Source organism: Symphalangus syndactylus, chromosome 4 (assembly GCF_028878055.3).
Source record: "Symphalangus syndactylus isolate Jambi chromosome 4, NHGRI_mSymSyn1-v2.1_pri, whole genome shotgun sequence".
NCBI lineage: Eukaryota > Metazoa > Chordata > Mammalia > Primates > Hylobatidae > Symphalangus > Symphalangus syndactylus.
The window spans coordinates 19,680,408-19,706,863 of NC_072426.2; the positions used below are offsets into that span (position 1 = coordinate 19,680,408).

The window sequence follows — 26,456 nt, forward strand, 5'->3', positions numbered from 1 at the left end:
AAAACTAATATTTCTGAGATAAGATGAAGAAGACAAAAATATAACTAGTTAATGAACATACACAGAAATTGTTATGCAAGGAACAGTATTTTCTTTTGAAATAATCATGGAACATTAAGAAAAATACAACAGCTGTGTATTAGGTCACGAAGAAAATTTCAAAACACAACAAAAAGTGTAAGTCAAAGGCCATTTTTTAACCATAATGCAATTAAATTTGAATTAAAAAATAGACCAGCAAGAGTGCCTACAATAAATTCAAACCACCTGCAAATAAAGACGCAAGACTCAATATTGTAAAAATGTGAAATTTTCTGATACTAAAAAATGATTGCAATCTCAGTGAAAATTCTAAAAAAATACTTTAATGATATCACCAAGCTGATTGTAAAGTTAACTAGGTAAATAATATCAAAATTATCAAAATTTAATAAGTATATTTTTAAAACCCCAGGATCTGACTCATATAATTGAAAGGTACGACAAAGCCTCATGCTGCCTATCAGATGAATGGCAAATCAGCTGTACTCAGAGGTTGCATTCTACTTGGAATTCAGCTTGAGAAATCTGTTATCACCTCTATAAAAGCAGTAATAGTGATCAGCCAATAGATTGTTAAGATTTAAACTTTTCAAAATTTCAACATTAAAATTAGTGGATTTTGTTCAAAGTCTGCATATCCCAACTGTTAAGAAATGCATTCATTCACATGCTGTACTTTATTTGCCAGATATTTTCTGTCTTATACCTAATGACACTTGAATTGCACTGTAGGGTTTCCAATGTTATTTCACATACCTGACTGTAGCATCCGTTAGACAGGTGCATTGATATTCTTCTAATATATATATAGATATGTTATATATATTAGATATGTATATCTATATATTTTATATATCTTACATATTTTATATATGCATATTTTATATCTATAATTTATATCTATATATCTAATATATTTATATATTTATTTTATATTTATATATTTATTATGTATCTATAATTTCATATTTATATATAATATATATTATCTATATAAATATATATTTAATAAATGTATGTATATATAATTGTTTTATATTTATATTTTATGTTTATATTATATTTTATATTTATTTTATGTATTATAAATATATAAATTTTATATTTATATAATATTATATATAATATATAAATTATATATAATATATTATATATAAATATTTATATATTATATATATTTTAAAATATATAATATAAATTTTATATTTACATATAAATATTATATTTTGTATTTATTATAAATATTATATATATATACACACACATATATATAAAAAATAACAGCCTCAAAGCTGTTTGCCAAAATCTGTGTAGCTGTGAGTGATGAGCTGGGTCTGGATGCTGGGCCTTAGACATGCTCTTGCAAAATACATTCTGTAGCCCTGAGAGGACCAACACTGGGAACCTAGACTCACAGCTGGAGATGACAGGGCGTTTCCAAAATTATGCAACATGCTCATGACCCATGTCACTAAATAGGTTTTCATTATTCTATTTTCCTTCTTCATTTCTCAATTCATCAAACTGTTAACAATACTAATTTCATGGAGCCTGTCCTTCCTGATAAATTCAGGCAACCTTTTATGTATACAATGGCATAGGTAGGGCTTTATGAGAACGTAGGACTGGGATACCAGATTCTGAGATTAGGTAGGCACCTGAGTTTAGTCTGAAAGAAGGGAAGGAGTCAGAAAAGAGAAGGAAGGGTAGGTTCAGGAATGGCATTCCAGGTAGAGGAGCAGTGTCAACTACGGTAAAGATATAAGAAAGACAATAATGTACTTAAGTGTACACTGTGGGAGATGAGGCTGAAAAGGCAGACAGGGCTGGTTCATTAGAGCTTGTTCACTGTGCAAAGGAACTTGCACTAAAGAGACAGGATAAAATTCTTGCCAGAGAAAGGATGTAAGTAGGAAATAGTTTTTGATAGAGCATTCTGGAAATTGTCTGAAGTACTGATTTCCAGGGCAAGATACCAGAAGAAGAAAATTTTATTAGGAGAAAACCAGCAATTTTTTAAATGTATTGACAGATTACTCTTGTATATATTTATGAGGTATAAAGTGATGTTATGATTTTTAAATTCAATGCAGAATGATTAAACTCGCATATCATGACCTCAAATACTTAACATTTTTGTGATAAGAAGATTAGAATATTCCAATAGAGTACTATTCTCCTAGCAATATTAAAATGGATAGTTCATAAGAATGCACAGTACATATTTTAAATTCTCCTTGTAAAGAACTTTGTTAAAGTTCTATTTAATCCACTGTTTCAATTATCATTTCTGGATTCTACTCATTCCACATTGCATTAAACACACATGTGTTTCCTTAATAATGTGACAGTTGTGTTTCCAATAGAGAAGGGGTGAGACTTTTCTGGAACCACCTTTTCAATAGTAGTACAGTTATTCCCCATTTAATCTTTACTTTCTAAAACCAATCCCACTAGTAAAGCATGGAAATCTTTTTACTTTGTCTATTTTAATAATCTTCCAAGCATACTCATTAAGGAACTAGAGTTTAGAGTAACATAGACCTCAGCCTTACTAACCATAAGCAGTTTGTCCATCTTCTTTGAACCTCAGTTCCTGAACTAAAATAATAGATCTTCCACAGGGAGGTTTGTAATGTTTAAATTACAGTAATTGTCTTTTTTTTTTTTTTAGATGGAGTCGTGCTCTGTTGCCCAGGCTGGAGTGCAGTGGCACGATCTCGGCTCACAGCAACCTCCGCCTCCCAGGTTGAAGCGATTCTCGTGCTTCAGCCTCCCACATATCTGGGATTACAGGCACCCACCACCATGCCTGGCTAATTTTTGTAATTTTTTTAGTAGAGACAGAGTTTCACCATGTTGGTCAGGCTGGTCTCAAACTCCTGACCTCAGGTGATCTGCCCGCCTCGGCCTCCCAACGTGCTGGCTGGGATTACAGGTATGAGCCACCACACCCGGACCTAAATGCAGTAATTTTCCTAAGTATCTAGCACAGTTTCTACATACAGGAAGGGCTAACCGCTCCTGCCCCCCACCCCGCCGCCACAATATCTATTATTATTATTTTGGGGTTAGCATAAGTTGATCCTTAAATTAGTGGCCTTGAAACCAGTGAGGTTTTCATTTTAGCTCAGGCACCAGTTTCTGACCTTAGAAAAGTTATCACCTCATCTATAAAACAGAGGAAATGATACCTATACCAGGCGGTAGCTTTGAGGATTAAATGAGATAATATAAGTCAAGTGTGTAGCTTGGTGCCTACAGCAAGCACTCAGGACATGTTTATCACTAATATGACCACCCCACTACCACAACCACCTGTTATTATTACTACCTTTTCTATGCTCTGTAATAAGTGTAACAAGCCAGACACAAATGGTGTCTACATACAACTCTGTAGATAAGCTACTGTTATATGGCTATTATTACTAGGGTAAATTACACATTGGCCACATTTTTTTCCTTCTTCTTATCTTTATCTCCAACCATATGTTTTAATTTTTAAATAAAAATATTTTTATCTTACTAAAAAAGATGTACATAGTACCATGGAAATTTAGATAATCTGGATTAGCAAAAAAAAAAAGGCATCTATAATCCACCACTCTATAATTACTGTTGACATTAACACTGCATTGTACATTATTCATTTTTTCTATTCATTTCAGGTTTTGATTTTGATTTTCTTTAAGAAAAACATTTTAAAAGAAAAGTATATAAGATATTGAGCATATTGGCCAACTATTTAATTTCAAATATTGAGGGGAAAAATTGTTGGGGTAAATAATACTATCTCTTATTTAGATATAAGGGGTAAAATTAATAGCGAGTCATGAATAGAGTAAATTTCTCAACTAAAAACCTTAACCAGAGTTCATTGTAGATTCTGGATATTAGCCCTTTGTCAGATGAGTAGGTTGCAAAAATTTTCTCCCATTCTGTAGGTTGCCTGTTCACTCTGATGGTAGTTTCTTTTGCTGTGCAGAAGCTCTTTAGTTTAATTAGATCCCATTTGTCAATTTTGGCTTTTGTTGCCATTGCTTTTGGTGTTTTAGACATGAAGTCCTTGCCCACGCCTATGTCCTGAATGGTATTGCCTAGGTTTTCTTGTAGGATTTTAATGGTTTTAGGTCTAACATTTAAGTCTTTAATCCATCTTGAATTAATTTTTGTATGAGGTGTAAGGAAGGGATCCAGTTTCAGCTTTCTACATATGGCTAGCCAGTTTTCCCAGCACCATTTATTAAATAGGGAATCCTTTCCCCATTGCTTGTTTTTGTCAGGTTTGTCAAAGATCAGATAGTTGTAGACATGCGGCATCATTTCTGAGGGCTCTGTTCTGTTCCATTGATCTATAACTCTGTTGTGGTACCAGTACCATGCTGTTTTGGTTACTGTGGCCTTGTAGTATAGTTTGAAGTCAGGTAGCGTGATGCCTCCAGCTTTGTTCTTTTGGCTTAGGATTGACTTGGCGATGCGGGGTCTTTTTTGGTTCCATATGAACTTTAAAGTAGTTTTTTCCAATTCTGTGAAGAAAGTCATTGGTAGCTTGATGGGGATGGCATTGAATCTATAAATTACCTTGGGCAGTATGGCCATTTTCACGATATTGATTCTTCCAACCCATGAGCATGGAATGTTCTTCCATTTGTTTGTATCCTCTTTTATTTCATTGAGCAGTGGTTTGTAGTTCTCCTTGATACACCATGGAATACTATGCAGCCATAAAAAATGATGAGTTCGTGTCCTTTGTAGGGACATGGATGAAACTGGAAAACATCATTCTCAGTAAACTATCGCAAGGACAAAAAACCAAACACCGCATGTTCTCACTCATAGGTGGGAATTGAACAATGAGAACTCATGGACACAGGAAGGGGAACATCACATTCTGGGGACTGTTGGGGGGTGGGGGGAGGGAGGAGGGACAGCATTAGGAGATATACCTAATGCTAAATGACGAGTTAATGGGTGCAGGAAATCAACATGGCACATGGATACATATGTAACAAACCTGCACATTGTGCACATGTACCCTAAAACCTAAAGTATAATAAATAAATGAAAAAAAAAAAAAAAAAAAAACCTTAACCAGAATCCAAATGACTTAGAACACTCAGTATGGTACTTTTGGAGAAACATAAAAATAATAATTCAAAAACCATATGGCTTATTTTTAAAAAAGAAGCTCATGGTCATATAGAATTAACACAGTCTCTTTAGTTCAGCTAATCTCCAACAAGAACTGACATTTACAAGTATCATAATCTCCAAGATTCATAACTGTCAAGAAAATGTTGAATTATGTTGAACTTTTTGTTAAACAAAACACAATTAACTAGAGTAGCCCATTAGTTGACTATTCTAGTGGAATGTTGTAAAGTCTTTGAAGAATGAATAATCAAAAACGGATCTCTAACGTTGTTATTTTTTAGATTGTACTTTCTAGACCTCTCATTATCTCATTCCTTATTCTTCTAACAGAACCTAATTTATGTCCTGATATAGAACTATTCATGAAACATACATGGGAGGGGATACAGGCCATATTTTAGATGTAACTCTTCTGAAATACTAAACCTCAACATTTTCACAGAAAGCAATACTTCTCCAGACCTTGGTCTACCACAAGATTTCATTGCCGTTTTCAAAGCACCCTGATGCACATTGCCTCATGCTTTTCATAGGCCTTTAAGTTATGTAGTGCAGACATTGTGATCGTTGACTTACAACAAAAGAACTGAGCGTTAAAGATATTAAATGCAATTTTTTCCTAAGGCCACAAATCCCTGAAATTGCAGAGATAGCATAGCACTTTTGTTTTTGCTATTATTAAAATGAACAACCTCGGACAAGTCACTGAAACTCCTTAAAAGTCTTTTATCTTACATTAGTAAAATGCAAGGATTGGTCTAGATTATCTTTTATTTTCTCTTGATGTTCTGTAAATCTATGAGCTATAACACACTAGGGCACAATGCTCTAGGTATTAGAAAACCAAGTTTTGCTGGCATTAACCTGTCCTTTTTTTTTATTATTTATTTATTTATTTATTTATTTATTTATTTATTTATTTATTTATTTATTTTTTGAGGTGGAGTTTCACTCTTGTTGCCCAGGCTAGAGTGCAATAGTGCAATCTCGGCTCACTGCAACCTCCACCTCCCGGGTTGAAGTGATTCTCCTGCCTCAGCCTCCCAAGTAGGTGGGATTACAGGCATGTGCCACCACGTCTGGCTAGTTTTGTATTTTTAGTAGAGACGGAGTTTCTCCATGTTGGTCAGGCTGGTCTCAAACTCCCAACCTCAGGTGATCCACCTGCCTCGACCTCCCAAAGTGCTAGGATTACACAGGTGTGAGCCACCACACCCGGCTTAATCTGTCTTATTGGCTTTATTGATTTCTTTTCCTATACATAGTTTTATGGTCTGAATGTTTGTGACCTCCTAAAATTCATATGTTGAAACTTAATAATGTGATGGAGTTAGGATGTGGGGCCTTTTGGGAGATGATTAGAGTCATGAGGGGAGAGGCCTCAAGAATGGGATTAGCGCCATTATAAAATAGGCCCTAAGGCGCTCATTCTCTCTTCCACCACGTGAGGATGCAGCTAGGAGGCACCATTTATGAATCAGGAAACAGCTGCCAATGCCTTAATCTTGGACTTTCCTGTCTCTAAAACTGTGAGACAAAAAAAAACAAACAACAACACAAAAAACAAAAACCAAAAAAATAAAAAAAGCAAAAAAATAAAGTTGGTTATTTATAAGCAACCCAGTATATAGTATTTTGTTATAGTAGCATGAACAGAATAAAACACATGGGAAATTCCCAAAGTATGGTTCACAATCTAATGTGAGGTAAAAACTATCAGAATAAAATGAATATTAGTACATTATATGTCTCTTTGTGTCAACATTTGCACTGATTATATATAAGCCATGGTGAATAAAACTGTGGGCATCTTAGCCCTTCTGATGACTGCAGAATCACTTAAGAAAGTTATTTTATTCATGAATTTTTATTTTCAAAGTTTTTTATTGCTGTTGTTTGCTTTGTTGTTTTTAACCATGTGCCATGTCCCATGACCCTCTAAGGTTTTCTGACACAGGGAGGCTGAGGCTCAGCTAAGAGAGGGACATTTAAATTCTTAGAGCAAAGCTACCACGCTTAGATGGCATTTTTATTTCTACAGAAAGGAAACAAAATAGTTTAATTATATTTAAGTTAAATAAGATAATTTGATTAAAATTCCAAGAATAAAACTTTGTTACAAATTTGAATCCCTAATTTGGTCCACTTATGTATAGAACTTAGACGTTCAATTCATTTTTAAATGATTTCCCAGACCCATTTACAAATAAGCAAGTTAAGTTATATTCCAATAGGAATGTATGTCTAGGTCATTAAAGACTAACCAGATACCATGTAGTAAAAGTTCACTCTTTCAGAAGCTATCACGATCTCCCCTTTCAAATCCCTGCTTTTTTTTTTTTTAATTATACTTTAAGTTCTAGGGTACATGTGCACAATGTGCAAGTTTGTTACTTATGTATACATGTACCATGTTGGTGTGCTGCACCCATTAACTCGTCATTTACATTAGGTATATCTCCTAATGCTATCCCTCCCCCCTCCTCCCACCCGACAACAGGCCCCAGTATGTGATGTTCCCCTTCCTGTGTCCAAGTGTTCTCATTGTTCAATTCCCACCTATGAGTGAGAACATGTGGTGTTTGGTTTTTCGTCCTTGCGATAGTTTGCTGAGAATGATGGTTTCCAGCGTCATCCATGTCCCTACAAAGGACATGAACTCATCATTTTTTATGGCTGCATAGTACTCCATGGTGTATATGTGCCACATTTTCTTAATCCAGTCTATCATTGTTGGACATTTGGGCTGGTTCCAAGTCTTTGCTATTGTGAATAGTGCCACAATAAACATACGTGTGCATGTGTCTTTATAGCAGCATGACTTACAATCCTTTGGGTATATACCCAGTAATGGGATTGCTGGGTCAAATGGTATTTCTAGTTCTAGATCCCTGAGGAATCAATCGCCACACTGTCCTCCACAATGGTTGAACTAGTTTACAGTCCCACCAACAGTGTAAAAGTGTTCCTATTTCTCCACATCCTCTCCAGCAGCTTGTGGTTTCCTGACTTTTTAATGATCACCATTCTAACTGGTGTGAGATGGTATCTCATTGTGGTTTTGATTTGCATTTCTCTGATGGCCAGTGATGATGAGCATTTTTTCACGTGTCTTTTGGCTGCATAAATGTCTTCTTTTGAGAACTGTCTGTTCATATCCTTTGCCCACTTGTTGATGGGGTTGTTTTTTTCTTGTAAATTTGTTTGAGTTCTTTGTAGATTCTGGATATTAGCCCTTTGTCAGATGAGTAGACTGCAAAATTTTCTCCCATCTGTAGGTTGCTTGTTCACTCTGATGGTAGTTTCTTTTGCTGTGCAGAAGCTCTTTAGTTTAATTAGATCCCATTTGTCAATTTTGGCTTTTGTTGCCATTGCTTTTGGTGTTTTAGACATGAAGTCCTTGCCCATGCCTATGTCCTGAATGGTATTGCCTAGGTTTTCTTCTAGGGTTTTTATGGTTTTAGATCTAACATGTAAGTCTTTAATCCATCTTGAATTAATTTTTGTATAAGGTGAAAGGAAGGGATCCAGTTTCAGCTTTCTACATATGACTAGCCAGTTTTCCCAGTACCATTTGTTAAATACGGAATCATTTCCCCATTTCTTGTTTTTGTCAGGTTTGTCAAAGATCAGATGGTTGTAGACGTGTGGCATTATTTCTGAGGGCTCTGTTCTGTTTCATTGGTCTATGTCTCTGTTGTGGTACCAGTACCATGCTGTTTTGGTTACTGTAGCCTTGTAGTATAGTTTGAAGTCAGGTAGCCTGATGCCTCCAGCTTTGTTCTTTTGGCTTATGATTAACTTGGCAATGTGGGCTCTTTTTTGCTTCCATATGAACTTTAGTTTTTTCCAATTCTGTGAAGAAAGTCATTGGTAGCTTGATGAGGATGGCATTGAATCTATAAATTACCTTGGGCAGTATGGCCATTTTCATGATATTCAACTTACAAGGGATGTGAAGGACCTCTACAAGGAGAACTACAAACCACTGCTCAACGAAATAAAAATACCTGCTTTCAACTCTGTAGGTGCTTTTCAATATAGTAGTTAAAGGATAAATGAAATAGTATATACAATATAGTTATCCTCTCACATGCCTAACTAATTTGAACATGTTTAACATAAAAACAGACATAAAATTGCTATTAATTTGTACCGCATTCTGCCACTGCTTTTATACTTTAATATTAGATGTGTTCTTCAGTATGAGTTTAAAACCAATATGCCACATGGGATAAATATTTATGGATAATGCTGCCTCAAATGTTAACATAATATTGTATAAAGTAGCAATTCCACCAAAAAGTGACATATTGACATCAACTAAATGAATCAAAGAAGTTTTCCAGTACCATTAAAGAGAATCACACTAAGTTGCTACTTTGGCATTCCAGGCACCACTAAATATCTGTTCTACTTTACAGTATGCACTATAGCTCTATAATCCCCCAGACTGGAAAGAAGAGGTTTTTCTTCAAAAAATTATTTGGAATTCTCATTTTCCCTTATTTGCATTCTTTGAGTATCTAAGCACCATCAACAAAATATACCAAAAAGAAACTAACGCTTATATAAAATGCCATGAACCATACCTTATAGTTAAAATTGTTATCTCCAAGGAAAGTGTTAGCAAAAAGATGAAATGTGCTTTTGCTCAGAGCAAACACAAATGCAGTTATGCTCCTGTCAGTTCACCCCTCTCACACACACAGGCACCTTATTGTGCCATCACTACCTTCAGCTGACCTGAAATGCTTTCTTTCAGTCCCACTCTCACTCCTATGAGGCTTAAATCCTTTATTTTCTGTGAGGTTGTCAGGGAATGCCCAGCCACCACACAAACTTCTTTTATCTTAAATGTTTTTGACTTGTTCTCTACATTAAAACATTAACATTTTCTCTATTTATAAATCTGAATATATTAAATAATATACATACCTGTTTCTTCAACAATTATTTTTAGGTTAATATATAAATGGTTTATTATTGTTATTTTTCACAGAAATAACTCTTTCCTGATTTTTATTTTTGTTTATTTCATTTGTGTTTCCCTAATGCTAATGATGCCATTAAAAAAAACCCAGCAATTATATTATATGTGTGTTCATTCAAAATAATTATTGATGACCTACTTTGGTTTGGACAGTACAGCTGCATTTCTCTTCCCAATTAAACTCTAAGTATCCCTGTAGCTTACCCCAGGACATTCAGCATCACACTTCCCCCATAGTAAGAACTCAATAAATATCACAATATTGATAATAATATACAACAATATAGTTTTGAAGGAAGCTACAGTTCATATTCAAAATAAATTGGTTAATAAATGAGAACACAAGTATGAGAGCATTCTAGTTAGTACTGCAATCATAATTAGAGTTGAGACTACCTTTTGTCTCCTTGACCTGGCTCTGCACTTAGTGTGACAACTTCAGAGTTTCCTTGAGAGAGGAGTTTAGAAGTTGGCAATCTAGTTGGGAAGACCTAGATGTGCTGCATCACAACCACCAAGTACACTTTCCCCGAGGTCCTGGCAGAGTCCAGCCCATGGCCCTCAACAGGGACTCTAATGATGCATCCTCATACTGCTCTTTTTTCTCTAGTTTTCAATCAAATAACTTTCATTCTTTAGTTTTTATTTACTTATTAAGACATAATGTGCCTGTCACTCTTGTGGGCACTGATCAAAATGTCAGGGAACTGTCTCCCAGGCCCTCTTTCCTTCTGCTTCCCATGCTGCCATCATCAGAAATGATTCCCTTGCCCTGTGGAAGAACTTTCTAAGGCTTTCCAGTGAAGAAATGGCTGGCCTGGTCAATTACAATGAACTTCATACCTACTCTACACTAACAACGAGAACTGTTCCAATTCTAAAACCTGAAACTCCCAACTTTCACACTCAAATGCAGCTTCAATTTTCCTGTTTCTTTCTTTTAATCCCAGGACACCAGTAGGCCATCCAGAACCCTTTCTTTATCATTATACCTTATAGTTGCTTTCTATTCTTCAATAAGTACTTTTAAAGTACCAAATACGTGCCATGCATATCTCATATACTCTCAGAAAAACACAGAGAGCCTCAAATTAGTTTGTACCCGAAATCATTCTTTTTAAGAACTCAAAGGATTCCTGCATAAAAATACATAAAGTGAAGAGGAGATACATATTCTGACGTTCTTTCCTTTCCTTTTTACCTTTCTAATTCTGAGTGAATTACAGCTTGGAAAACAAGTAATGTGAGTTTCAGGGTCAGTGAGAGTTATTGATTACAGATTACTACATTTTATTTAAAGTGAAAATCCTCATTCAATCAACACATTCTTTCATAGGTGACTAATATAAATAGAAAAATAAATACGAAATTTTCACTAACCTCAGTACATACAAAAAACAGACATGTAAATAACACTGGATTATAACTGGTTCCATTAAAATGTGTTAATGTCTATAATACAAAGATCGGAGTAGGAAAGAAATGGCTGCTCCTTTCTCTGCCGATTAGAGAAGTCTTCATAGAAGGCCTTAGGTTTCGATTGCATCAGAAAATTATTCTGAACAAATATATTTTACTTGCCACAGGAAACAAGAGAAAAACAATCAGTAAATGTATGTTATTGAAATGCATTTGATGTTTTCTCATGACACTGAAATTACTCTGCTGACTTCTTTTCAGTGACTGATAGACCTCATCATGGCAGCCATTAAAACTGCAGCAATACATTCTCATGCTTATGGAAAAAAGGAAGAATTAATCATACTTAATTGACATTTTACTGCTAGCACAGACAAATACAGAGGAAATAATTGGCTTTATTTCCTGTATTTACTCAACATTTCTCTTGAATTAATTATAATCTAAGGCACAGAATCATTTTGACAGTGACCGTACACCTGGATCTTCCACAAGTATTTGTTCTGTATATACTGGCTCCATACACACCATTTCAGAACATTGAGAGAAAGCACCACTGAATCTTTTATTTAAACTCATTTTCCATTTTTCATTAACTCACCAAAAAAAAAATATTCCCTCACTCCTTTCAACTCCTAGTAAAAGCACAGAATCCTTTAAGATGACAGTCATTTTTGTTAAACACTATTTCCCCAACACAAAATCCTTCAGTTTCTCAATGAAATAATCTATGAAGGAAAAATAAACTCTAAGTGAGAGGCTGACTGAGCTGCACTGAGAAATGTAATGCACGGCCTAAAAAAATTCTCCTAGACTCACCAAACAACAGGCTGGGGGATTGAGGGGCACTAAAGCTCTGTATACTGCAAGATGTAACAAAGGCCCTTGAACTGTCAATGCTTAGACTCCAGTTTCTCTGTACCCCATAAATTAATCAAAAAGTACTATAGCTAACGGTACAGAATTCCATGTCAAGGTCAAGTAAAAAGCACTGAACACAAGTGCCACAACCTGCTCTCCAGCAGAGGAGTGAAGATGGGTTTTACTGGTGCCTTAGTACACAATGACCAGGGACAGGGAAAATCCGCATAGACTTCCTTAGATAAATTTTATTAAGTTCCAGTGATGATTTTCTCATTAGATATAAGTAAAAGGAAAAAAGCCAATTAAACAAACAACAATACAGACCCTATGAGAAACAGTAAATGATACAGGAATAAAGCCCTAAAATCAATAAAGCAGAGCAAAACTCTGAAAATAACTTACTAAAGAAACGAGAATATCCAGAGAAGATAATTTCACATGTTCAGTGGCATGAAATGATACATGTCTATTATAAAAAGCTGAAATCCAATAAAAGATAAAAAGATAAACACATTGAATGACAAAAAAGCATATATAAGGAGTGAAATCAAAATGGAATGTGAGGAACTGAGGACAGAATTAAAAAAGAATTAAAATTCCAATAAGAAAATTGAAATTCAGGCAGGAGAATGGCGTGAACCCAGGAGGCGGAGCTTGCAGTGAGCCGAGATTGCACCACTGCACTCCAGCCTGGGTGACAGAGCGAGACTCCGTCTCAAAAAAAGAAAAAAGAAAATTGAAATTCATACTGAAGATAAACTCAAGAATTATTACAGAAAATTGAGTAAATGATGAAAAATTTTGAGAAATTCACTTGGTATGTAATAGAAAAGAACAAAGAAATGAAAATAATGAGAAAAATAATAAATATAAATAATTAGAGCTCTATAAACCCCACAATGACTAGTCTTTTCAAAGACATAATTTTTAAAATGTTTCCTCAGCTTAAAAGAAAAAAAAAAACAAGACTGCTGTTTTAAGGATTCAGTGCACTCAACAAATATCTCAATGAAAATCTACAGTTTTACTTTTGAACTTGAAAAAGTTATTCTCAAGGCTACTTAGATATATAAACAGGAAGAACATCTAATAAAAAGCAGTTAAAATAATTAGGTATTAAAATACATAATAAAAGTAGAGTAACTAAATTAGTTCCATAGCAGTGTACAAACTGGCAGGCAGATCAATAAACAAATACAATATATGTGAAAATGAACTACATAATAAAAGAAATATCCCAAAGAAAAAGTTAGTGTTACTAAACAAATAACTGAGAAGCTGAATGTTTTCCCACTTAGTGTCCCACCTCACTCCATGGATTAATACACGTTCCAAATATATTAAATAACTGAATGTAGAAAATTGATATAAAATTGCATAGAGATCCAGTCATACAGTGATTAAGGTGACCAAATTAACCCTCTTGCTAGAGAGTATTTGAAAGTAATAAACACACTCCCCCTCACAGACACATGTAGACACATAGATACAAAATTATTGAAAGAGAACTCTCTGAAAAATAAGGATTATCTTTGGAAGTTGGAAACAATAAGAAAGACTTAATACAAAAAGATGATCTGTCAGATAGTACTGAAGGTAACCCATTAGGAGAATTTGCCAATTCCTCCTGCCCAGCATCTTGGGTTTTACCTGACCATCTCAATACAAGGTAGAAGACAAAAGCTGTTAGCCGTACAATGTGAAATTTTAAAGCTTAGGCACCCACATAAAGCTGAAGACATCAAAAGGCACCACCAGTAGGCAAGCTAGGGGGAAAAAAAGACTCACAGGGCAAGGTAGTGTGAATTCTTGCTAGGTTTCATTGGTTCCCAATGAATGGGAGAAAGTGAAAAAAGTTCTCTGAAAATTTGAAGTCATTAACCTACACCCCTCACACAAGCTGAGAATGTAGTTCACAACTAGTTTAAAATTTATAGAAACTGTCTTATTCCTTACAGGTTAATGAATCCTAGTTCCTATAGCCATCTCTACTTCATCATTTTTCTGGGAGGAAAGAGATGTGAAGATATTGGACTCTTTTCCTTTTCTAATATTATTCATATAATCATTGCCTTTAACTGCTTTCCTCAACATGTGACAAGGATTAGAGGATGGATTCAGGTATGGCCAGTCACTGTTATAAATACAACATTAAATATACTCTGATATATTACCTGCATAATTTAAATTTTAGAATAAAAACCACTTATAAAATTACCAATTTCTAAATATTCATTTAATGTTTTGTATTACCCTCATTCTTTAACAAAAAGGATTTCAATTTGCAATAAAAACTTTTGAATTGATATGCAGAAATTTCAAGAGCTGAGAAGGATATCTGCAGTTCACTGAGAGATTGCTCTAGATCTTCAGAAGATTGTTGAAATTAACCACAATGTATTCATATATTGATGGAAGGCTTCTGTTATGTTCTTAAGGCTTGGAAAGATGTTTTACTATGACCCTCCAATGTAGATGGAGAGATTTTGTTTACAGCAATAAAAGTAATCAGAAATTCCAAATCTACGTTTTAGGACCGGCTTTGTGACCAGGAACTCTATTCTTAAAGAATTATTAATACCATGAGGCATAAAACTGTGTATGGTGATTGTGACAAGAGAAATATAAATGCAAACAGATTCATGAGTCATTCTAATAAGCATCAGTAGGGACATTAGGCCTATGTCAGCATCTGCTCTATATGATCCTTCAGACACTCTCCAGAAAAGTGATTATGATGTAATCTGTTTGAAGACTACTCATAAACTTCATGTTGGATTGATTGCCCTGTAAAGTCTTTGATTTAACTCCTTAGGGATAAAAATACCTATACTTAACCACCATACTTGATTATAGAATTAGGCTCAGAGAAGTGGACTTTTCAAACCCATTAAACTCATTAGCAACAGAGCTAGAATTAGAACTCAGGGCTTCCAACTAGCACTCTGATCTCTGTCCTCACATTTTAGCCACGCTATTACATGTCTGTCTTAATGTCTATGATCATGTAATGATCAAATGATGACTAAATTAAGGATTATTTTTAAATGTCAGCCCATCCTTTTTAAATAAGGACATATAGCTTATTTTCATATTTTGAGTTGCATTATCACAGCATGTTTAGATATGTCTTCTGAAATTAGAAAGTAGAGGCCATTACAACACAAGTATATCATGATTTATGGCTTTTAGTGATAATCATCCTGGTCTTTATCTGTGATATACTGATTATACCCTCTGGCATGAACTAGCCAGAAGTTCAGATGGTTGTTTTGAACAACTTGTTCTATAATAGTTTTTTTTGTTTTAATATGTCTGCCTACATTTTGACATCTTTCCCCTTGGTCGGTTTTTCTCAAATGGCCTATGGCTTTGAATTAAAACAGTGAAAGAGTAATTTAAAATACTAAATATTTAATATTTTAATAGAGAATATTTTGCCAAAATCACTGGGATTTTCTGCCAAACTGCTCCTTTAGTTTAGGATTCTTTGAGTCTTAGATTGATTCAGCATCTTTTCTGGCTTTTCTGATTAAGTGTCAAAAATATTCAATAATAAATGCAATTAAAATTATATGAAAAATGTGTGACTCAGGATTTGCCTGGCTCTAAAGTATTCCATGAGCTGCCTCTCTAAACTAAGTCTTTCCTCATAAAATGTGTTGTCAAGTGTTTTGTCTTCTGATTTTTGGAATAGATTATATATAAATGGTAATATTTCTTTCTTAAATTTTGGTCGAATTTGATAGTGAAACCCTCAAAGTCTAGAGTTTTCTTTGTTGGGATATTTTAAACTTTGAAATCAATTTCTTTAATTGGGTAAGACTATCAAGGTTACCTATTTCTTCCTGAAGCAGTTTTGGTAGCTTATATCTTCCAAATAATTGGTCCTTTTCATCTAATTTGTTGTATTTATGGACTACAGATGTTTATAGTAGTCCCTTATTATCCTCATAACACCTGTAATGATGTCCACTTCCATTACAGGCATTGGCAAGTTGTACCTTTTCTTTCTTTCCTCAAATGCTTGTACTTTGGGGAAAGAATGCTTATAATTTGGAGGAAGAAAGAAAAGATACAAATTACCAATGGCTGTAATGGAAGTGGACATCATTACAGATATTAAAAGGATAACACCTGCAGTTTCTACTGTTTTCATCTTTTCAACATCATTCATTTATGCTCTTATATTTATTATTTTCTTCCTTTTATGTGGTCTGGGCTCAATTTTTCCTTGCTATTCTAGTTTCTTATATTATTGATTTAAAACCTCCCTTCAATGACAAGCATAAATCCATATATTTCTCAAATTACTACTGCCTTACAAAGTGCATCTCATAAATTATCATGTCATACTTTCACTTACTTCAATTTTTTTCTAGTTTCTCTTGGGACTTTATGTTTGATCCATAGGTTATTTAGAAATGTTCTGTTTATTTCCAAATTGTTGAAGGGTTTTCTAGATGTCTTCCTATTATTATTACTAGCAAAATTATATTATGGTTGGAGAACATCGCATGTATAATTCTTTAAATCTTGTTAAAGTTTGTTTCGTGGTCTAAAATGGTATCTCAATCCCCCTTGAAAAGACTATGAATTCGGCTGTTATTGGGTGAAGTGTTCTAGAAATGACACAAGTCAAACTAGTTGATGGCTTTGTTATGGTTTTCTATGATATTGCCGATTTTATGTCTGATTTTATTATTACTGAGAGAGGAGTAATGAAATCTTCAACTATAACATATTTATCCACTCCTCCCTACAGTGTTATCAATTTTTGCTTCACATGTTTTGGAAGTTTCAAGCATTTGGTAGGCTCACACACATTTATCATTATATTTTCTTGGTGAATGGACACTTTTGTCATTATGTAATATCTCTCTTTACCCTGTTGATGTTCGTTGTTTAGAAATATATTTTTGCTAATATTAACACAGTCAATCTAACTTTCTTTGGATTAATGTTTGCAAAGTATAGAACTACATTATTTTAAATTATTTAAATGTTATTAGCTTCCACTTTAATTATTTTTTGTTAAAGGTCTTTATATTTATTATTTTGCTCTAGAGGATAAAATATACATTTATAGGGTTGGGTGTGGTGGCTCACGCCTGTAATCCCTGCACTTTGGGAGGCCCAGGTGTGTGGATCACCCAAGGTCAGGAGTTTGAGACCAGCCTGGCCAACATGGTGAAATTCCATCTCTACTAAAAATACAGAAAAATTAGCCAGGAGTAGTGGCACACTCTTGTATTCCCAGCTACTCTAGAGGCTGAGTCAGAAGAATAGCTTGAACCCTGGAGGCAGAGGTTGCCATGAGCTGAGATCACACCTTTGCACTCCAGCCTGGGTGAGAAGCGCAAAACTCCATCTCAAAAAAAAAAATACATATATATATATATAGGCACACATTTGTAACCTTTCTCAGTATATTTAGAGTTAACATTTTCCACTTCAATTAGAAGCCATACAACTGAAAATTCCTGATATCCTGATAACTTCATATTTTAGTTATCATATACATTGCATCCATATACACCAAGTAATGTTTAAGCTTTGTTTCATCTGCATATATGTTTTTAAAGAATGTAACAAAAGCAACACGGTCTATTATATTCACCCCCTTAAGCATTACTTTTGCTCTGCCTTTATTCCTGAAATTATAAGTTTCTCTGTTATATCACAACTCCCTGTAGTCTTAAGCACTGCTTTTAGCATTTCTTTCACAGGTTCTACTGACAATGAATTATGTTAATTTTCCTACATGTGAAGCACAGTTTATTATTCTGAAGGATATTTTTACTAGATGTAGAATTCTAGGTTGACAGTTTATTGCTTTTAGTAACTTGATGTTGTTCCACAATCTTGGAGCCATCATGGGTTCTGATGTGAAAAGTGCAGTCATTTGAAATGTTGTTCCCCTGAATGTAATATGCCATTTTCCTCTGGCATCTATAAAAAGAAATAGACGGGTAATTACAATGTTCATTTTTTTGGTAATGGGTACACTAGAAGCCCAACCACCATCAGTAGGCAATATACCCATGTGACAAACATACACATGTACCCCATGAATCTAAAATAAAATACAATTTAAAAGATCATTAAACATTTTAAAAATTAAATATAAAAGGAGAAAGAATTATCTTTAGTTTTCAAGAAGTTTATGATGATGTGTTTGGGTGAGGTTTCCTTTGAGTTTATTATGTTCATGGCTCACAGAAAATTAATACATTTATCGTTTTCTCCACATTTGTAAAGCCTTTGACCATTATTTTCAAATATACTTTTGTCATAAATTTCTTTCCCTTTTCCTTTAGGGACCACAATAGTATATATGCTATGTCTTTTGGTATTGTTTCACCGATTCCTGAGACTTTGTTCAATTTTCTGCAGTATAACTTTTTTCTTAAGATTAGATCATTTCAACTGACCTGTCTTCATGTACAGACTTCTTTGTTATCTCTATTCTGCTCTTGGGCCCATCCAGGGAATATTTTATTTCAGACAGTATATTTTTCAGTTCTAACATTTACTTTTTAAAACATGTATATGTTAAAATTATGCACACATGTATGCATGTATGTATGTACAAACACACAAAATACACACACGACACATACATATTTCCTAATTCTCTGGTTAGAATTTCTACCATTTCATTCATTTCAGGATTACTGATGTTTACCTCAAGGAGCATAGTTATAATATTTGCGTTAAAGTCCATGGTCATTTTAATATCTGGGTTACCTCAGGGATTACCTCTGATGATTGTCATTTGCCTTCAGAAATGGGTCAACATTTTTCTGATTCTTTGTAATTGTGTATATTGAGAAGTTTTAGATTGTATCCTAGAAATACTAAGCATTATATTGTGACACACTGACTACTAAGTTGTTTTGTTTTTATAGAATATTGATTTTCGTTTTTGTAGTACAAAAGCAGCTACAGAAAAGCTGTATTCCAATAAAACTTTATTTACAGAAGCAGGTGGCACGCTGACAACCAAAATAATTAGGTTCAGAGTACAAATTCTGCCCTACCTTCTGTTAGTGGTAGTTTCACTATCAGTTTTCAATGTCTTTACTCTGAAGTTCGGGTTTATTCCATTATGTGTACCACTTGGGAGTTTGCCTGGGTTATATACAGTGGTTTACATCATAATTCTGTTATCAAAGCCTCTGCTATGTTGTTTGGAGTCTGCCTTACACAAGTGAGGGGTGAGTCTGGAAATTATATCCTTCCTACATAGAATTAAGGATGCCCTTCTCCAACTCTCTCTACTCCGAAGAGTTGTCCAGAGATAGCAAAGGGCTGGAGAAGGATATTCTTAATTCTGTGTAGGAAGATTCCCCTTAATTCACCACCACACCCTTCTGTTCCCAGAAGTCTCTTTACCTACTTTTTCTTGCCAGAGAAACTGAGTTTTTCTCAGAGTTTTCACCATTCGTGCTACTTGTACATAGTTACATAACCATTACAAATCCCATTGCGGGGACTAGATAAAAAAACAAATACAAAAAGAAAAACAAAAGTCCTGAGGATTCCTTCCATACTCTCCAGCTCATAATGTCCCCATTACCAGTCTTCTTGCCCAAAAGTTGTTTCTGTTAAAGATTTTGCCACTCTCAAGTACAACAGAGTTCCTTGACTGGGGCTGCTCTTAAATCAAAGCTTGGACATTGAGAAAAAGGAAAAAATGAGAAACGTATTCCATAGGTTTTTTCCCTTCATTTTGACTCCTTTAACAATTCACATGCTACTTTTTTATATTTCAGGGTTCTCATGTAGTTGACTTTTTTTTTTTTTTTTTTGAGATAGAGTTTTGCTCTTGTCGCCCAGGTTGGAGTGCAATGGCACGATCTCAGCTCATGGCAACGTCTGCATCCTCGGTTCAAGTGACTCTCCCGCCTCAGCCTCCTGAGTAGCTGAGATTGAAGGCACCACCACCACACCCAGTTAATTTTTTTGTATTTTTAGTAGAGATGGAGTTTCACTATGTTGGCCAGGCTGGTCTCCAACTCCTGACCTCAGGTGATCCACTCGCCTCACCCTCCCAAAGTGCTGGGATTACAGGAGTGAGCCACCGCGCCCAGCCAGGTAGTTGACTTTTATATTTATTTTCAAATTATTTTAGTTTTAATCAGTGAGAATGATAGATTGTAGTGGCTTTATTATATCTCATCTGGTACCATAAGTCATATTTTAGATTTGAGTTTACAGAGTTTAAAGCTTTATTCATTATGCAAAGGCAAAATTATAAATCAGGCAACCTTTATTTTCTGGCCTCCCATAACAAATCTTTCAATGCCCTTCAGATGCTCAGTGCCATGGTCACACAATGAAATTCAGAAAATACAATGAGACTAATTTGGTACCTCTCCAAAATATTTCTTAAATATTTGTCCAATATTTATGTTGAGAGGATGATGAATATCATAAGTTTACATACCTACAGTAAAAAAATAAATAAATATTTCTGGTTACCCAGACCTGTCTTCCACAGAAGACGGTTTAAAAAACATCTGTTGTCAAACATAATACCTGAAAACTTGCTCCTGAAGATGGTTCTAATAACATTCATTTTTATAGATGTGTATTAATGTCAGTGGGGTTTTATATTTTAAGCTTTCTATGTTGTTGAATAGTAATAATAATATCAGCTAACAGCAATGGTGCACTTATGACGACAAGTTTGCTAAATGCAAATATGGATTACCTCATGAGACCCCCAAAAACCGTATGAGATAGGTGGCACTGTTGTCAATATTTTAAGAAGAGATAAATTGAGGCTTAAAATGATTAAGTATTATTTTAATTTTCATTTAATCATTTAAATATGTAGTTGTAAAATAAGCACCTTTTAAAAAATCACTAAAATAATATTATCAAAGTTTTAAAAATTAACAATTCCTTAAAATCATAATACACACTTGTGCAGATTTTCCCCAATTATCTAATTACGTATTCTATTTTTTGGTTTGTTTAAATCAGGATACAAATAAGATTTACATATACCAGGAATTGGCAAACATTTTACGTAAAGATCAAGATAGTAAATACTGAATGCTTTGGAGATTGTTGTATGTTTCACTGTTTCAGGTATTTGTGTTCCAGTAAAACTTTATTTACAAAAGCAGGTGGCAAGCCAGATTTGGCTCATGGACCACAGTTAATCCACTCCTGATACATGGCTATAAGTTAATAAAGTCTCTTTGGTCTCATTTAAAATACAGGCACATTCTTTGTCTGGGTCTGTCTCCTTCTTTTCATTATAATGCAATCTATTTGTTGAGGAAAATGAGTTGTTTTTCCTGCACAAACTAGGTTTTACTAACTGCATCCTCCTGGTTAATTTAACGTGTTCTTCTATTTGTTTTATCTGCAAGTTAGCAATTCATTCTAGAACCTTTAGGTTTGATTCGTTGACATGACTACTTCAAAGGTCACACTACAATTTAACTAGACATCTGATTCTAAAGTTCATGTGCTTTATCATTTGATTTAGTTTATCCTTGGAGAGTCTCTTAAAATGTTCTAGCCTTTAAGTGGCAAATGCCCTAACTTTTATCTTCGTTGCCAGCTGAGCTCAGGAATGGAAGTTTTTCTTAATAAGTAGCAGTTTCAAAAAGGCATTCAGTGATGTGGAAATTTTTAGGCCAATACGGTATTTTGGGGGAATGTTCAGCCTTGTTTCATTTATACCTAATAGTTATTTGAATTACAAACACCAGTAATGAAGAAAACTGCACAAATCTGATAAAACAGGGCTCATTATCCAGAATTTCTCTTAAGTTCTTGTTAAACAAAACAAAATTAAATAAAAAAAGTTCATGCCCAGGGCCCCTAATCTCTATTTTGTCTACTTGAGCACAGTTTGATGCAAATTATAATTCTATTCTCTCTGATGGATTGATTGCTGACTGAGCCAGTCTTTGTAGATCTTAGATATGATCAAGACATGTATGATTTCAGAAAAGAATATGGTTCCTCTCTCAACTGAAATAGGTCAGCTGTTTCATGCTCAGAGCTATGATTACTTTTCTTTATCTTATTAAAAATGCTTATTTTGTTGCTATATTTTGCCTTGATATAGAAAATTAGTTTGTTTTAGAGAAGTAAATGTATAAATTCATTCCAGATTCAGAATATTTAATTTGCATGTTCTATTTTTATTAATGAATTGCTTCGCTTTTATTTTACTTTACAAGGAAAACAGAGAAAAGTAAAAGTGCTTCCTGATGTAGGCTGCAGAACTTTTGAGATTTCTCCTGCTAATATGCTTTTCTTCCAAATTTTAAAATCTATTTTAATGTAGAATTTTAATCTACTTTGTAAACATTAGGTCTCTGAAGTATTTAATATAAGTATGCATGTAATACTCTAAATTCAGATTTCACCCGTGCTTATCAATATTCCAAAAGCATTATTCATTTTTAATAGCTTGGCTACTGTACCCAGAAACATGATCATTAGATAGAGGTATGAACTGCATCTTGGAGAAAAACATTTCTGTGAAAAATCACTTAAAAATTGAGGATTCATTTTAAATCAATATATGGCTGACACCTAAAGAGATGTTTTCTTTCCTATATAAAAATATTTACAATGCAAAAAAACATGCATCTTGAGGACATGCAATACATAAATTAAAAACATTACAGATTCTGTATTTTTAAAATAAGTTTTTAAAAGTATACATGCAGTGAAAGTGTCATGTGTTTTGTATTTATAATTTGTTTTGTATTTATATTTTGTAAAAATTATTTTCATTTACAATTTGTAAAAAAGGGTATATTTGGGTATCTCCCCTTCTCAGATACTTCATCATTCCTTTTAGATCAACATTATATTTTTTCAAAATCTGTTAATACAGAAATAATTTATTCATTTTAACTATTATCAAATACTCGTTTTAGATATACCACATCAAGCCATATTTTAAAATAGAAATTTATGTTATATCCAAATTTAAGCTATTATAAACATGCTGAAATGAACATCCTTGTACAGATCTCCTTAGTACAGTGAATTTACTATATTTTACAGGATATGCATCTTTAATTTTCCCAGGTAATAGATAAATTCTATTTCCCCACATAATCATAGTATCTGATAGTGTTTTCAAGGTAATTTTTAAAAAGATATTGTGTCAATATAATCAATATGAAACATTTTATTGTTTTTGTCATTTGCATTTACTTGGTACCATGAGAATGAGTATCATTCATATTAAATCACCTTTTACGTTTCTGCGCATTTTTTCCTTTTTTTCTTTTTTTGGGAGCTTTTTTCTCTTCTTCTTCTTTGTGTGTGTGTGTGTGTGTGTGTGTGTGTGTGTGTGTGTGTGTCTGTGTTTTGTTTTGTTTTGTTTTCATACAGAGTTTCACTCTTGTTGCCGAGGCTGGAGTGCAATGGCGCAGTCTCGGCTCACCACAACCTCCTCCACCTGGGTTCAAGTGATTCTCCTGCCTCAGCCTCCCAAGTAGCTGGGATTACAGGCATGCACCACCATGCCTGGCTAATTTTGTATTTTTAGTAGAGACGGGGTTTCTCCATGTTGGTCACGCTGGTCTCAAACTCCCGACCTCAGGTGATCCGTCCACTTCGGCCTCCCAAAGTGCTGGGATTACAGGCATGAGCCACCGCGCCCAGCCTTTTCTCTTCCATTAAACTACCTTTTCATATCCTTAAGCCTATTTTTCTCTTGTTTCTGATTGATTCCTAGTTCATTTTATATATAATATAAAACGTATATTATAAAATTATAATTATGTCGGGGTTCGATCAGGCTGGTGGGAAAAATATAAAAGATAATTATAGTAATAGTCAAAAACTCTCTTGGAAGGCCTGAAAGTTTACATAGCTTCAGATTGCTTGGCTGAAGGCAGCCAGGGTTTCTGTAGGAGCCAGAAAGATTAGGGTGCAAGTACAAAGGAATGTGGGAAGTGTATCTTACTAACCTGTTTACTTATATGGGCTTAAGACTAACATTTGTCCTACCGGGTACTTTACTGCTTCCTATTTGGGAGAGCGGGGGAAAGGGGTCAGCAGAAGTTTATCACCAGCAAATGCTGTTTGCTTTAGGCCTTGGAACCTGGCCTTTAATCTTTAGCCTCTAGTGGTGTTTACTCACAACTTTTGTTAATCTTACTGAATAAATGTGAGTCTCACTATCTGATTGGGGCCCAGTAGCAACTGTTTACAGAACCCAGCTTGGAGACTGTAAGCAGCTTGGACCCTCAGCTAGACTGGCAAAGCAGAATAATCTGTGCGTCAGTGTACTTTATTCATCCGTTGCCGAATCAGGGGTTGGCAGGAACAGACCCCCCGCAGCTAGTGCCCCCGAGAAAGGAGCGCTGCCTCATAATTATATTATAAAATCTTATAAATTCATATTATAAAATTATTTTATATTACATATAATTTATAAATATATAATATGAAATGAACTAGAAACCAGTCAAAAACAGAGAAAACTATACTGATCTTTGATTATAAATTTTGAAAATTTTTAACAGAAATACCTTAAACTTATTTACCATGTCAACAACTAAAATATCTTCATAAAAACATTTTCTTTCTAAAGGTTCCATAGAAAGAAATAAATGTTCCATAAACAATTCTCTTTGCATATTGAGGCCCCAGGAACTTGAAAGCAAGTTAGAAGAAGGAAGATGAAGCAGCTGCTGGTACTTTTTTTTTTTTTTGGTTTTGGTTTGTTTTAATGGGGTCCAGGTTGGAGCTAAGTTGGTATTCTTTAAAACATCCACCCAAATGCCCATCAATGATAGACTAAAGAAAATGTGGCACATATACACCATGGAATACTATGCAGCCATAAAAAACGAATTCATGACCTTTGCAGGGACATGGATGAATCTGGAAACCATCATCCTCAGCAAACCAACATAGGAACAGAAAACCAAACACCACATGTTCCCACTCATAAGTGGGAGTTGAACAATGAGAACACATGGACCCAGGGAGGGGAACATCATACACCTGGGCCTGTTGTGGGATGGGGGGAAATGGGAGGGAGAGCATTAGACAAATACCTAATGCATGCGGGGCTTAAAACCTAGATGACGGGTTGATAGGCGCAGCAAACCACCATGGCGCATGTATACCTACATAACAAACCTGCATGTTCAGCACATGTATCCCAGAATTTAAAGTAAAATCAAATAAAATAAATACAAAAAAATCCACATATGTAAAATGAACATGTATAACTCTTTTTCAATGTCACTTTTCTAGAATAAACAAAACACATTACTTTGTAAAATATTAAGAGATAACATATATTGATAAGAGCTTTCAGTAGCAAAAACTACTAGTAATAGCTGATCAGAAAGCTGATCCTGTGAAAATCACATACTATCTAGATATCTAAAGAAACATATAAGCTATTAATAAAATTCATATAAAAATTTTAAAAACTTACTAAAACCATGGATATTGCTTTTCACAGAGATATTCTGCCCACAGATACTCTAGCTGTTGGCTGACTGCTCTTCCTAGATATTAGCAGCTTGCATTCTATTTGAACAGAGGAAGAAAGTCTTTCAGAAAAACACCTTCTCATAAAACTTTCCAACACAAGGTCCCAGTGGCATAAAGCCTAATAATTAAAGTCAATAGCTTGACTTTTGTTCTCATTTTTGAATAACTAAACAATGTAGGCCCTTAGAAAATCAAATAGGTCACCAGTCTATGATAACATAAAAAGCCACTTTTTCAAAGTTATTATTAAAATAAATAGAAAACCACAGTGATTATGTCGTAAGATGGTGAATATACAATAATCATGGTAAGAAAATGCTGTCACTAAAAAAAAAAAGGCAGATACATTTTCTTAATGTTAACCTATTCATAAAGAAAAGACAATAAAGGGGGAAATCCAAAATACATGTTTGACAAGATATTAGGAAACTTTTATCCTCAATATTGCATAAATAATTTCAACAAGACCCATTCAACT

General features: G+C 34.3%; 1 protein-coding gene across 9 annotated transcripts in view; it reads right to left on the bottom strand.

The window, feature by feature from the left end:
- MEI4 (meiotic double-stranded break formation protein 4) overlaps positions 1-26,456 on the bottom strand; it is a 374,155-nt gene that overhangs the window by 184,247 nt on the left and 163,452 nt on the right. Inside the window, exon 5 of one of the 9 annotated variants that reach the window (XM_063637852.1) lies at positions 18,361-18,424. The exons of the other annotated variants lie outside the window; for them this stretch is intronic. Within the exon in view, the coding sequence (XP_063493922.1) occupies positions 18,374-18,424 (51 nt within the window). The 3' untranslated portion in view covers positions 18,361-18,373. Of the gene's footprint in view, positions 1-18,360; positions 18,425-26,456 lie in introns of those variants that run through there. 9 annotated transcript variants of the gene reach the window in all.